The 14049-nt window shown below is 40.4% G+C and overlaps 1 protein-coding gene across 2 annotated transcripts; it reads right to left on the reverse strand.

The window, feature by feature from the left end:
* Positions 1-3575: 3575 nt before the first annotated feature.
* EIF2S1 (eukaryotic translation initiation factor 2 subunit alpha) lies at positions 3576-13922 on the reverse strand. Of its 2 annotated transcripts, none has more exons than XM_054634497.2 (8): positions 13784-13922; positions 11716-11957; positions 10272-10351; positions 9693-9844; positions 7150-7256; positions 5519-5616; positions 4732-4875; positions 3576-4433 (listed from the first exon to the last, which is right to left on the reverse strand). In XM_054634497.2, the coding sequence occupies exons 2-8, from the start codon at positions 11954-11956 to the stop codon at positions 4308-4310; spliced, it is 948 nt and encodes a 315-aa protein (XP_054490472.1). In that variant the 5' UTR covers position 11957; positions 13784-13922; the 3' UTR covers positions 3576-4307. The 2 variants fall into 2 exon arrangements, with proteins under 2 accessions (XP_054490472.1, XP_054490471.1); XM_054634496.2 differs by lacking the exon at positions 13784-13922 and adding an exon at positions 12234-12356.
* Between the last annotated feature and the right edge of the window lie 127 nt (positions 13923-14049).

Consider the following 14049-nt stretch of genomic DNA (forward strand, 5'->3'; position numbering starts at 1 on the left):
AATTAGAAATTAACCAAATGGCTTTTTGGTAATTTACATATATATATTTATAGATAAAAGCTGTATTCAGAAGCAGAATCTTGGGAAAAAAAACCCCTGATAAAGCCAGCAGGAAAAAAAAAAATTCAGCTCACCATGTTTTGTACATCAGAATTACACTGGAGGGGAAAAAACCCCCAAAAACTTGAGTCCAGGTTCACAAGAGACATTACTGCTGCATGCATTTCCTGGACATGCACTCTTTATATAACCAGCTTCAAGAATACAGTGTTCCACACACAGTTTGGTATTTGAGGTTTGACTTCACATTGTTCAGCTTGTTACTGCAGGCAATTTAGTCAAGGTGCTATTTCATGCTAGGGAGGACAGGTAGAAGCTTGCAGGGGGCTCTGGCTCAGACAGTGATCTCAGAATTGCTCCATAAGCAGTCCTCACTGAAGATCTGACAAGCTCCTTTTCTCCAGCATGCAGACCACCCACAACCCTGCAGACAGATCTTGGCAAAATTAACATTAGCAACAAAGAATTCTATTGTCAAACTGCTAGTGAAATGTGAAACAAACCTTGATTTAGCTGGTCATTAAATAACAGGTTTTGTATCAACTACTTCTTATATAGAGCCTTCACTTCCTTCAAAAGTATTTCTTCAGTACTTTGGATATTTATGATAGACACACCCCTTCCTCCCTGTCTCATTCTGTAGTTAATCAAGGTTGAAAAACTGCATCTGTATTGCTCCCTGAGGCTGAGTAAACACAGCTCTTTCAGGGTCAGGTAGTATAAAATGAGTCAGTAGATCTGAGCTGTCGTATTCATGCAGGGGCCGGGAATGCAGGTTCTGGCATTGAACCCTTCCGGTGGAAAAGGCCATGCTTTATCTGGATAAACTTAGGGAGCTCTACATCACATCTTCTGTGGGCCTTAAAACTCACTGCAGAGAAAGTACCCATTTCCTCAGGTAGGGTCCCATTCTAGAGTGCTTTCCACATCAGTGTAGTATTCTAACAAAAAAAGAACAGTTGAGTGCTTGACATTTTCTTGCCTTTGAAGTGACTCCCAAATTCTTTATATGCTATAGAATTTGGGATGGGATGGCCAGAAAGAGCCACCTTCAAGACCACAGGATGGTACTCAGGCACACAGGGGAGGGAGGAGCAGCCCCCACAGTTCTGAGTGCAGGCTGTGCTGTTTCAGCTGGCAGACCCTGCTGGCACTTCCCACTCAGTCCTTCAAGAAGTCTCACACAGCTGATTCAGGGAACCTGCCCAAAGGAAAGCCCCATCCCATGCTCTGCCGTGCCCAGCGTGTATCATCATGTCACACACAGCACTGGGGCACTACCAACACCAGTTTTCAAAGCAGCTTCTCAGGACTTTGCCCTCCAGTGCAGCACTCCCAAATTAGTTCCTTTAGTGAATTAGGGATGAAATATTATGAAAACAAACCACATCAAAATAAAGCATGATGAAACATTTCTAGATAGAAGTGAAAGAAAACAAGCATTCAATAGTATTCTGACATAACAGCAATTTTAAAATTACTGTAGAAAGGTGGAACTATCTGGAAACAGTACACACTTAAAAATCAAAGTGCAGGTTCTGCTATGAAGAGCAACACACCAGGTCCACTGCACCTAAAGAAAAAATCTATGAGCCAAAATCAGAGAGAAAACAGCAAGGATTTGTCACTTTATTAAAAACCAGACAAACTACAACCCTAAGGAAGCAGGGAACCCCTTTTTAAGAAACCACTATTTTCCCTCATTAGAAATGGGATACTGGGCTGTGTGTTACCAGACCTGAGCCAGTATACCCCTGTTTGGGTTGGATTTTTGCACTAAGTCCTTACCAGATATGGACTGGCAAGGACTGTTTCCAATCTGCCAATCTTACTTAGAAAATCAAACTGAGGTAGGAAAGTCAAACTGAGATCCTTACAATGAACACATCAGGCTGAGCCCTGTCACAGGCATTCCTGTCCCCTTCCCTTCCATTGACTATGTTAGGTGCAAGTGGAGGTGTTGGCCTTGTGATTACAATTGTGCAAACAGCACAGTAGCTAAGGAACAGCAGGAATGTGCTGCCTGGATTTAGCAACTCAACAGAGACATTCATAAAACCCCCTTATTTTAAGCACTTGGTAAGTAAAGGCAGTTTCACAAATGGAAAAAGCCAGGTTGAGACACAAGGCATCAGCTCAGCAACTTCTAAAGATCTTTAAGTGGTGGAGCACAGCAAGTCCCCAGTACTCCCGCACTAACAGGCCTCCAAAACACAAATCTTATACCTCCTCCTTCCTGCTTCTGCAATGCATGAGAAGATCCACCAGGTTGTCTCGTGTCTTTTACTTATTCTTGGTTGAAATATGCTCAGAGAACAAATTGGGAGAACCTGGGTTTTTTTATGCCAGGATGATAAGAGATTGGAACACATTTATCTGAACCTGCTTTGATATCATCCTCACCGTCTTGGTCATTTTTTTCAGGCACCCAGAACCCAGGACTCAGACTTTTACCCACCAGCACATTCCAGCTCTAATTAAAAAATGCTCTGGTAGATACTGTAGAAATTTAACAAACTGCTAAGTTACTGACAGAAACAATGCTCACCAATTAACACAGCAAAACAGCTCTCACAGATTATACTAATTATAATCCCTTCATTGCACTCCTTCCTTCCTTGGAGCATGCATGGCTCACTTATCAGTCCTTCTTCCTTTACAGAATTATTATGGTATGGAGATCACATGGTGACAGAGTTTTAAAATACTTTGTTCTTTACTCCAAGTACCCACCTATTGTGTTTAGCAGAAGTCAAATCACTACTTTAGTGAATGGGCACAGTTGGAAGGCTGTCACACACAGCTGCTGAAAAGACAATTTGAGAAAAGGATTAAAAATATTTGTTTCTTCATTTTGCGAATTTGCACATTCAAGTATTTCCCAACAATCTGTAAAGACTGAAAGTTGCTTACCTTTTTTGGCTTTGCTTTACTATCAGAGTTGGGTACACATGAACTTCTCTGATACCCCAGCATGGAAGAGCATGTATGCCCTTTTAGAATGCCTTTTGTGGCAACACCATGTAGCAAGCAAATAGTTTGTATCATGGTAATCATAAGAATGTCTAGTTAAGGCTCAAGGCCTCATTCTTCATGCATTTTCCCTCTAGCATAACAAAGTATTAAGAAAAAAAAATGGGCAGTATGGGATATGGCAATGACAAAAAAAAAATAGCAACACATTTAGAAATCTAGCAAGTTGCAAAGATTACTTAAAAAGCACAACTATTTCCCCTCAATTCCCACTGACAAAAGTGGGAAATTTTAATTTCCAAAACAGGAAATTAAAATTCTTTTTTTTTTAACTCCAGTTTAGAAAACACATCTTGTTTCTCTTCTTCAGAGAAGATAAAAAGGTTTTTTTTTTAGAGTGAGTATCTCAGTTCAGTGTAAATGGCATACAGGGTAGGCAGAACTGAAGGTCATGTTGCAGTGAGCTCACAGACATTTTGAACTATACAAGTTCACTAAAGTTCCTGCTATATTCACCCATCAGAGCAAAGTGCAACTATAAGTAGTTTTTCATTTATTAGCTATGTTTATTGGAATGGAAACAAGCTATTTTCAAAGTTTTCAAGTTCTCAGTCCCTAGATGCAGATGATAAACAAAGGAAACGCTAATTTAAACATGTGTGCACCAACAAACTTGCAAGGAAAACATTAATGTAAAACATTTTGTTCCACTCATTCTCAGCTTGATTTAAAGCAAACAAAGAAAGCCCTTTCAATGTTAAAGAGAAGTCACCCATTGATCATACTGTTCCAGGTTTTATATTCATACCACTCTAGGTCATGTGACAGAAGAGGAGGAGGAAAAAACCCAAAACCTCTGAGTTACATAGCCCAGAAATTTATTGAATACTTGCTCAAATACATTCTGTGTAGAACTGTTCCACTTGCTTGGTTTTGCTGCTCCCAGGAAAGATCATGAACAGATGCACTGAGCTGTAATCACCAATTAGGAATTGTTATGTATGAAAGTGTTAAGTAGGGGGCTGCAAACTCCGTCTGGCCAGATCTGGGTCTTGAATTTGACTAGGCACCTTCCTTTCAAAGGGATCAATTTGTGTAAGTTGCTGCACCAAATGTTATTTAGAAGAGCCTTTTACATTTTGGTCTTTTTCAAACAGGAAAGCACTTCATATATTTACTTCTGAAGTTTTCAATACTGAAATAATTTAGTCCAGAGTGTTTGCATGGGGTTTCTAATTTTTCATATGGTCTCTCTTCTAAGTATCTCAGAACATTTAGTCTTCTGTTTTGGCTTCCATTTCCTCGGCATCATCATCCCCATCCACTTCAGCATTTTCCCTCTCCAGTCTTTCCAACTGCCTTGCAAGCTCAGTCTCATCTGTGTCAGTGACCACCTTAGGCTGAAAAAAACCAAACCAGAACACACGGCAAACTGTCATAAAGAAAGGTCACATCATTTGTAGACTCTGATTCTACATAAAGAGCAAGAGATAAAATACGTCCTGAAGTCACCCAGGAAAATTAGATTTTCTGGCCATTTGTTTATTTCAAGAACACAGAGGTCCTGATTTTTCAATTTTTTTAATAACTTAGCAACTTAACTTTCTGCTCAGATTTCTTGTAGCACTACTGATCTTGCTCTACTTTAGAAATATTGCAAGGAAAAAGGTTGTATTTTAGAATGTAATTTGTTCTTACCTCCATCTGCACATTAAAGACTCCTCTCTTCTCCTCAATTTTTTCTTTAATTACAGCCATGGCTTGATTCAGAACAGACAGTCCTTCAGTTCTCTCCAGTGTTGTAGTGGTCATCACATAACGAGGAGGGGCTATCAGATTAATCTATCACATTGTAAAGATTGGAGAAAAAAGCAAACTCAGTAACAAAGGAAAATATATTATGCCTAGTTAGACCAAAATTTAAAAGCATTAAAACCTGTATGTTTTCGTTTTTTGTGATGACTGAATAAGTAAAGCATTTCTTTTGCTACAAGAGACTATTATAAAAAGTAATTTTCAAAGGAGAAAGTACTTCCAAGTTTTTTTAAAAACACTTACTCAGTAGTACACTTAACATCCAAAAACTGTTGGGGAAGAAAAACTAGGCCTGGGTACAGTAGTCATTCTACCAACACTCAAATGTCAGTGGAGCAAACTTTCCTTTTCTTACACAGTCTTATCCCTGAAAATAAAATTTATTGCTCCCTAGTTAAGACTGCATAAAGGAACAGTGGGTATGTTCTGTGCCAATACTAGACTTTAATAAATTGAACAGAATAAATACAGCTTCCCAAACTTTGAAAGGCACTGCACAAGCACAGGAAGGACTGCCAGCACATGGCTGAAGGAGTGTGTTACAGCTCTGCTGGAGAAGAGCTGAAAATCGGGCACATGGCTTCATGGGGCAGAGCAATTGCAAACTCCTGGTCCCTGAGGGCATCAGAAAACTTTGCTTTTGATTCCATTATTAAGACTTGACACTCACTTTGATGGGCATGTTCTCTGTGGAACAGTTCAAGCCTGCTCTCAAAGCTTCTTTTACTGCATCTATGCCTTCATAACCATAACAGGCCACTTCAATATCTACAAGAGAAATACAAATAATAAAATTTTACCATTACCAAGAGCTGCAAAATATCTAAAGCTTAACTTAAACTTTAACAAATCTTTCTAGCAACCAATGTTTACCCACAATGAGAGCCTCAGTAGCTCCCAAATCTGTGGAGCACATCCACAAAGTTATGGAATTCCATCAGCAATTACAACAGAGGCACAGAGGCATCACTTGAGGAGCATTAGAATACATTTTTATAAGGTTAACATATGGTTAGAATTATAGTTAGCTACAGCCTTTTGTAGGTATTTGAAAATCAAGGCATAAACTCATACTGCTGATATCTGTAATACCCTGACCAGTGTAAAGACAAAGATTTCTTGACCTGCATAGCAATGGCACAAGACTAAGCTACACAAAGGAGATGGTTTCACTTCTGGGTGACTCACAAAAACCTGCTAATTCTGAGCTATCAGGAACAAATTCACAGAGGAACATCCCAGTCAGCCTGGGGATGAGAAGAGAAGCCAATGGCAAGATTCTACACTTGTGCTGATGACAAAATTAATGACAGACCATCAGAACTAAATAGGCAGCATGAAGGAAGTAAGAAGACATGCTCTTTAACTTTATTTTCAAAAGTGATGAAGTGCTATTCATGTTAGTAAATGCACTCTTCATGGCAAGCACATCAAATTTTTGAACTGTTAACTCCTGGCAGTCTCAAGCAATAGGTAGAGGAATTTTACATTACCTTACTTTTTGTACACTCTTCTTAATTTCAGAGTGGAAAAGGCTTATCTCTTCTCTCCACAGTAATCAGCAAGTGTTAAAGCTCTTCAATATACACTTGCAGAGCAGAGGCAATTTCTCAATCTAGTTAAAAACGTGATTTGGCTACACTATCTGTTTAATGGCAAGTGTGCCTTTAGGCTGTTCTGTAGAGCCAGATTTACAGTTTTGAAGTATGTCTTCTGAAGTCATGCAGTCATGTGCTTTTTCTGCCACACTAAATTAGTAAGAGACAAACTAGCTCATAGATTAGACATGTGCTAGGCTTGAGCTGATATATTCTACTGAATGGTTTGCAATCAACCTGTTAGAAATACTATTTTCACATGTTTATGAACAAGTGACTAAGGTGCATGCTGTAGCTGTGCTAACAGAGTTCAATTATCCTGTCAGGGAATCAATGAATGTAAAACTCTGAATAATGAAAAAGAATATTGTAGATGCAGTAATTAACTATAAAATATTTAGTTTCATTGTGTGCCAATGCAATATGATGGACCACATTATCTATCATGACAACCAGTCCGTGTTCCAAGGAATCTGCACTTTGGGAGGAAAAATAAAAGCCAGACCACCTTGCACTTTGGGATAGAACCCACACAGGCAATTTGAAAGCAATCCTTGATTAAGATATCTTAATTCTGAACAGCTCCATTCAAATATCAGCATTATGAACCATTAGTTTTAACTGAGTTTATGGTTTGCAACAAGATACACTATCTCAACCTAAGGATCAAGACAGGTTGAAGGAGCACGTGGGAAGAACTCACCAGCTCGGATTTTGACTGCCTGTGGTGTCAGACGTCTGTTAATATTGTCAATCAACACACGCCTCTCTTCCTCTGTCAGATCCAGGCTATCCAGGATTGCAGGGTCTCTGAACCAAGCAAAGCAACGTTACAGAACTTATACTGAAGAGGAATACAACACTATATAAACTTCTGGTACTATTTCTACTTCTTACAAATAATCCTTGATACCTACTAGGCAAAGAAAATGGAAATTTCTTAAGAACCCATTGAAACACTGCAAGAAAATGAACACATCTATTTTCAAAGCATTTTCTACTGGTAAACACAGCAGTTTACTCAATTTGTTCCTGGAAGGAATAATCTGAATGATTTAATTTTTTTTTTAAAGCAAAGGAATGGCTTTTCTCCTGCTCCCTCTATATGAGATAAATAGAATGTGACAATTATCCAGCTTCTTGATATTTTTATATTTTCTCCAAAGTGAAAATAAACTCATACCACATAAAAGCAAATCCATGATGAATCTGGAGTTTTAAAATTATTTTAGTATTTCATTCAAACACAAGATATTTGTCATTCTACAAAGTAACCCACATTCATTCCATGTTATTTGGTACTTGTTTTTAACAGTATCTGGATCACAGACAGATATTTATCTGCTGGCTGCATTCTCAGCTAAAGCAAGGATAAAGGCTTTTTAAATCCCAAGCTCACAGTTTCAAAGTCAGAGATCACAGAAGCAAACTCCTCTGCTGTTTACCAACATAAATTAGCAGTTCTCTTTTAAAAAAGTGGCATCAATTTTCTATTGCTGTATTGAATTTACTCCAAATCTATCTGAAATAGAGAACATAACCAAAAAGTTCATCACAAAAACACCTGTTCTGCAGAGACAAAAAGTCACAGTTTTCTGAAAAAAACACCAGATCACCTACAATACTACCAGCAGGCAAACATGAAATAAAATGGCCCAAAAGCCAGAGGTAATACTAGAGATTGGTCTCTGCTGCTAATAAAACAGCAACCTTCATGTTTTTGTATGCTAAGTATAGAGAGTAGAAGGGCCAAACAAGCAAACAGAACCCAGAAACATGACAGGTTTTACAGATCAAAATATGAACCTGTATGGCAGAAGTGATTTATGGTATATACAAATGCTGCTTTATTTCCAAACTGTCCTGTTAAATGCACCTGTTAAAGCATTTGTTAGGCTTTCAACAATAGGTTCTCAAAATATATTTTTTACTGATTAGAAGGTAAATATATTGTCCAATTTCTGCCATAGGTGTCATGCTGTGTGAAACTCCAAAACACTAATCCTCAGTACAAAGAAAGGAATAACAAGCCAAATTCTTAGAGGGAATTCTAAACTTCACACAGTACTCCAGCAAAAACAGGAAGGCAGCAATATCCACATTGTTCTACTCAGCTGCTACACATTTATGTAGGAGCACAACAGGAACAAAAATTTGCAGATCACAGTCAGAAATCTTAAGGCATTACTGATGGAAAGATATTTTGAGAACAGACAGCTTCAGAAGTTTGTGCTCCAAATTGAATAGTAAGTGAGCAACAAAAGACCTGTGCTCAGGAGTTTTCATACGTATACAACTGAAGCTAAAACAGCCAGTGTAACTAGAGGTGTTTTTTTTTAAAAATTTCTATTATACAGATGTTTAACTAAGTATTTATCAGTTAAGAGCGATCTGGAATTCCTTTGACAGCAGTATGTCCAGATTTGGCCTTTACCAGTAAATTTGCTCTCACCAGAAAAGAATCATTACAATATGAAACAAAACACATTAATTCTAAACGAGGACACAAGCTGTTTCTTCCCCCAAAACGCAGAGCTGGTTTTCAGCTCCCTAAAACACTACCGAGCGCCCTGGCTCCTAGAGTCACCGCCACTTCTGACAGCATTATTACTGCCATCTAGCGTTCAGCTCCACTTCACCACGCACACACCTCGGTGCTGTGAGAGAACAAAACTGCAAATGTTCACTGAGAAATCCAGTTTAGGATTGACAATTTCACAGCAGGCTCTGTAGAGGGAAACCAAATACTTCGATTCTGAAAGCAAATTAAAATATCAGACTCCATTTAAAAGATAACAGCCATCTATCTCAGTGCATATTTCCTTAGCATGACAATTTCCACCTCTTTCTCTTCATAATTCCATTTCTAAGTTTAGGATCCTATTCTTTAAGTTCAGAAGTGGAGAGAAGTAACAAGTCAGCTTGTTGCATTTAGAAAAAGAAAAAAGCTGCCTGTGCAGTGGAAGAGTGACAATCAGCTCTGAGTAGAAATGTCCTCAGACATTAAGCTAGGTATTTCTGATAAAATCTGCCTGGGACTAAAGCCAGGCAAATTCTGACAGACAAATGAAGACCAGTGGTTCTTCCTCCATTAGACTGATGTCATAATTTACTAGATTTACTTGACCAGTATATTCTTCATACTGATTCTGGGAAAGAAACCAAATGATACAACCCAAAAGATCTACTGCAGGAAATACTTGTCTGCAGTTTGAAATAAGCCCCTAGAAGCAAAGAAGTCCTTACGAGACTGCATGCTTGAATGCATCATAAGCACCATATCCAGGTCTTTTGTACTTGTCATCAAACACCCAGGCAGTTCTCTGGAACAGGCTCTCCAGCTGCTCATCCTTAGTGTACTCCAAGACTTCAGCAACGTGGCGAAGGATGCTGTAAACCTGCAACACCGGACTGGTAAAAACCCCAAACCAAATACTGAAAGTAGATGAAAATTTCTACTTGGAAGTGTTAAGACCACACAGCAGTAAGGATGGGAGCCTGAAACTACCTGCACATCTTTTCAATAAAAAGTTGCCCACAGTGTGCTAAACCTGCATATACTTTTGGATTTCTGACCATTTAAATATACCCATTTACATCATAAGTTCTCAACTGACACCTTTCTTGATCTATTAATTATTTAATAAGCAGCTTACCATGTAACACTCATGGACATAAGCTGGTTATATATCTTTGCAGGGGTAAATGAGAATCACACTATGCCTAACACCTGGATGCTTTACTTTTATCTTATGGCTGCGCATTTTGGTTGCTCAAGAAAGAAGCTGGGAATACACAGGGCCTAAATATAGAAAGGCAACTTACAGTCTTTGATTTTGTGAATTTGTCTTCACATTTGATTGCCTCCTCTGGAGAAACTCTTCTTTTTGACAAATCAATATAACCTGTTGGGGAAGATGATTTTTAAAATGTCAGCCATTGTGCAATTGAAGTCTGACTCCTTCAAGAGAAACTCAAGAACAAACACCCTGCCTACAGTATCCCCATATTTTGCTACAGACAGAAACAAGACCAAACCTTGATGAATTTCAGCAAATTATGATCCAAATTAGGATACAAAATTCTTTCAACTGTAAATACTTACAGTAGCAAATCTTATCTCAGCAACTAGTGAGCTATTTTTATGTTTCTGTACACAGTTTGGGAAAAAAAAATCATTCCAGCATAGAAAGAAGCAAATTTAATGCACATTTTTGTAGTGCTCAACACAATTTAATTCGACTGGCACCTCATCACTTTAGCTCTGAACAGTTTCCTAATAACATAGGCTCAGCCTGAAAGAAATCCTCATGAAAAAATTTCTTTTGAACTCTCTTCTAAATTATAAAAGGCCTCCACCTATTTCTCACAAACTATATATTCTCCAATAAGTTCAATAAAAGACCACTAGATGAATTCAAGATGTATTCCTCTGTTAATATGAAAACAAGATTAATTTGTAAAAGTATAATTTCATTAGAGATGTTGGGAAACTTATTTCACTTCAGATTTATCTGCAATAAGTTTATTCTTGCCCCTCTTTCATCTCTGCTTTTCCTTATTCTGTCATTCATTATTTATTCTCAGTTACCTGGAATTTCAGAAATATTCTAGAAAAGCATATAACTTGAAGAACATAATACCAACAATAACATTTCTAGGAGACGTGCTCAGTGTTTATTATTTCTGTACAGCTGGATAGAGATTTTAGAGATTGCATGGAACAGTAATATCAAAATCTGAAATGTTCTCAATAGAAATTACATTTAATGAACCTTCAAAGATTCAAACATTCAAAAGGCAGGAAAAACCAAAACTGCCTGTACAATCCTAACATGTACCCTACAGAATTCACAATGATTATGTACTTGCCATCACCTTTATCAACAATGTTAACAAACAGGATGGATGGTAAGTACTAAATGCTTAGCATCTAGATTTTTACTTCTATAGCAAATAATCCTTCCCTTCAGTTGACTTAGAAAATCTACATAGCCATCAAAAGAAAATTCCACTTCACTATAGTTCAGTGACTGATCTGGTGAAGACCCACTTAAATCTTTACTGATGTGATTTACTTTCATTAACCCAATTCCCAAAGGAAACAGAGGAACAGAAGAACGATCATAGGTATGGTCAGTGATGGTCTATTTTATTTCAATGCTCAAAAAAAAAGTAGCCCTGACAAAACCCACAAACACCTGCTTAGTTTATCTGCATTTCTGTCTACAAATTCAATCTTGACAGAGCCCAGCACATGCCCAGATACCTTTCTCTTTGTCGACCCTTATGACCACGACGCACTCGTTCCTGCCGATGCGGATGAGTTTGTTTATGGAGCGGATGCGCCTCCTGGACAGCTCACTGAGGAGGATCATGCCTTCAATGTTGTTGTACTCCAGCAGGCTGACATAGGCTCCCATTTCAGCAATGGAGCGAACGTTGACCATCACCACATCCTCCACCTCGGGGAATTTATGTTGGTAGAACCTACAGCTTAGTCCCGGCATTCTGGAATTTGAGCAGAAAAAACATTTTTATTTCACAGTATATCACTGCCTCCTCCTACAAACACGGCAAGAAACCAGCAAGGATTGGGGATGATAGAGAGGAACAGTGGCAGGAAATGTAGCAATTAGGATAAGGTTGTGCTTAGGTTTTAATAGAAATTAAGTAATGAATTAACTTGTATTTCAAGTACTATTACTACAACCATTTCCTAAGATGCTATTTTTTTGCAATTCTGTAGAAAAAGCTTTGCTACCCAAACTTCATTACCCACTTCACCTGTCATACACAGCGCACTGGAAAGGCTTCTTCAAGTGCTGGAAAGGTGGCACTGCACACCTCACACCCATCTAAAGTCATGAGTGTGTAACATTCTCACAGATTCACAGAATATACTGAGTTGGGAGGGACTCTCAAGGATCATCAGCTGGACTGTAAGAGCAGGAGAAGCATGCAGCGCTCATAAAGGATTTTGTATGCACATAAAAAGACAGCACGTGAGATAAGAAAATAAGAGGCAGATGGAAGCTTTTGTAGTACTGAGAAGGAGACTCCGTATGACTTTTAAACTCAGCACTGTATGTTCAGAGTAATCCTGCAAGACCTGCTCCAGACACCAATTGTCAGCAAAGAAAGCAAAGGCATTAATCAGAATAGAACTAGCCTGGCCTGAACTACTGAAAGGGGAAAAAAAGTGCCCCACAACAGACTGCTAGTGTGGAGGGGAAAAACCCAACAAAATCACATGAAAAGCCAGAATTTCTTCATTATATATTCAAAATCAAAAAAGGGCAAAAGCAACATTTCATGATCAGGTGGTGGTAAGAAGAAATGCTTACACTGCTTTATTTTTCTGACAATGAATCCATATGCTCTTAAACGTGTAACTAGATTAGTTCAGTTGTCTATGCCTTGAAGTTTCACACAGAAAATTTTCTACAGCAGCAGGAGCCCAAGATGCCAAGTCAAAGGCATCACTCCTTCAGAAGATTTTAGTCACCATTTTTAAGTTTTAGTCATGATCTTTACAGCAGTGAGAGTGCTTCCTAGCTATGACAGAATTTAAAATCAGAGTAGGAAGGTAATGCCAAATGCTATGTACACATGTCCACATAATTCAGAAGGCCATGTCCACCCTTATTTCCATTCTTAACTTGTAAAAAGGGGTAATACAGACTAGCAAAATATTATAAAAACACTCTGAAGGTTTTGTATAATTTTGTCTAAGCTGAAGCTGAACAAACAACTCCAAGGTTAAAAGGGAAAACTTTACAGCTCGGCTTTCCAGCCCACTCAATGCAGCTCTGCTCGATCCCGCCGGTGCTTAATGGGGTACACGAGAAAGCTGCACTGCAAAGCGACAAACGGGAGGCACAGCGAGCAGGAGCGGACAAACACCGTTCAGCCCACGCAGCCCCTCACTCCTCTCCCACAGTCACAAGGTTTTCATTTCGGCCTTCTGGGGAAGGTCCCCAGGAGCAACACTACGCCCACCGCGCCGAAGCTGGAATTCATCTTTTCCAGAAGGTGGACACGCCTCAGCCCAGGCCCTCGCGGCCGCACAACGTCTGCGGAAACCGAGCCAGTCGCGACCGGCGCAGCCGGCACGGGCGCTGCCCCACGACCGCCGCCGCACCGGAGAGGGGGCCGGACAGAGCCCATCTCCGGCGCGGCGCCGGCGGGAGGCCCGGGGAGGGAGGCCCCGCGGGCTGCCGAGCTGCGGGCGCGGTGCCGGTGCCGTCACACCGGGCCGGGCCCCGAGCGGCGCCGCTCCCCGCGGCCCCGGGCCCCGCGGGCCGTCCGGGAGGAGCCGGGGCGCGCGGCGGTACCTGGCTACGGCCCGGGGGGTCCCGCGCTGCGCTCGCGCCCCGCCGTCCCGCGCTGGCCCCTCTCACGCCGCCGCGTGCGCCCGGCCTCTGCCGCCTTACTGCGCAGGCGCAGAGATGCCGCGGAGAGAGGGGCCGCGCTCCCCTCGAGCGCCCCCTGGCGGCGGGCGGCCGGAGCCGCGGCCTCAGCCAATCGCGTCTCCGCCTGTCGGCCCCGGGGGACACGTGACCACAAGCGGCGCCGCGCGGGCATCCGGGTTCGGTCCCCT

Source organism: Agelaius phoeniceus, chromosome 6 (assembly GCF_051311805.1).
Source record: "Agelaius phoeniceus isolate bAgePho1 chromosome 6, bAgePho1.hap1, whole genome shotgun sequence".
NCBI lineage: Eukaryota > Metazoa > Chordata > Aves > Passeriformes > Icteridae > Agelaius > Agelaius phoeniceus.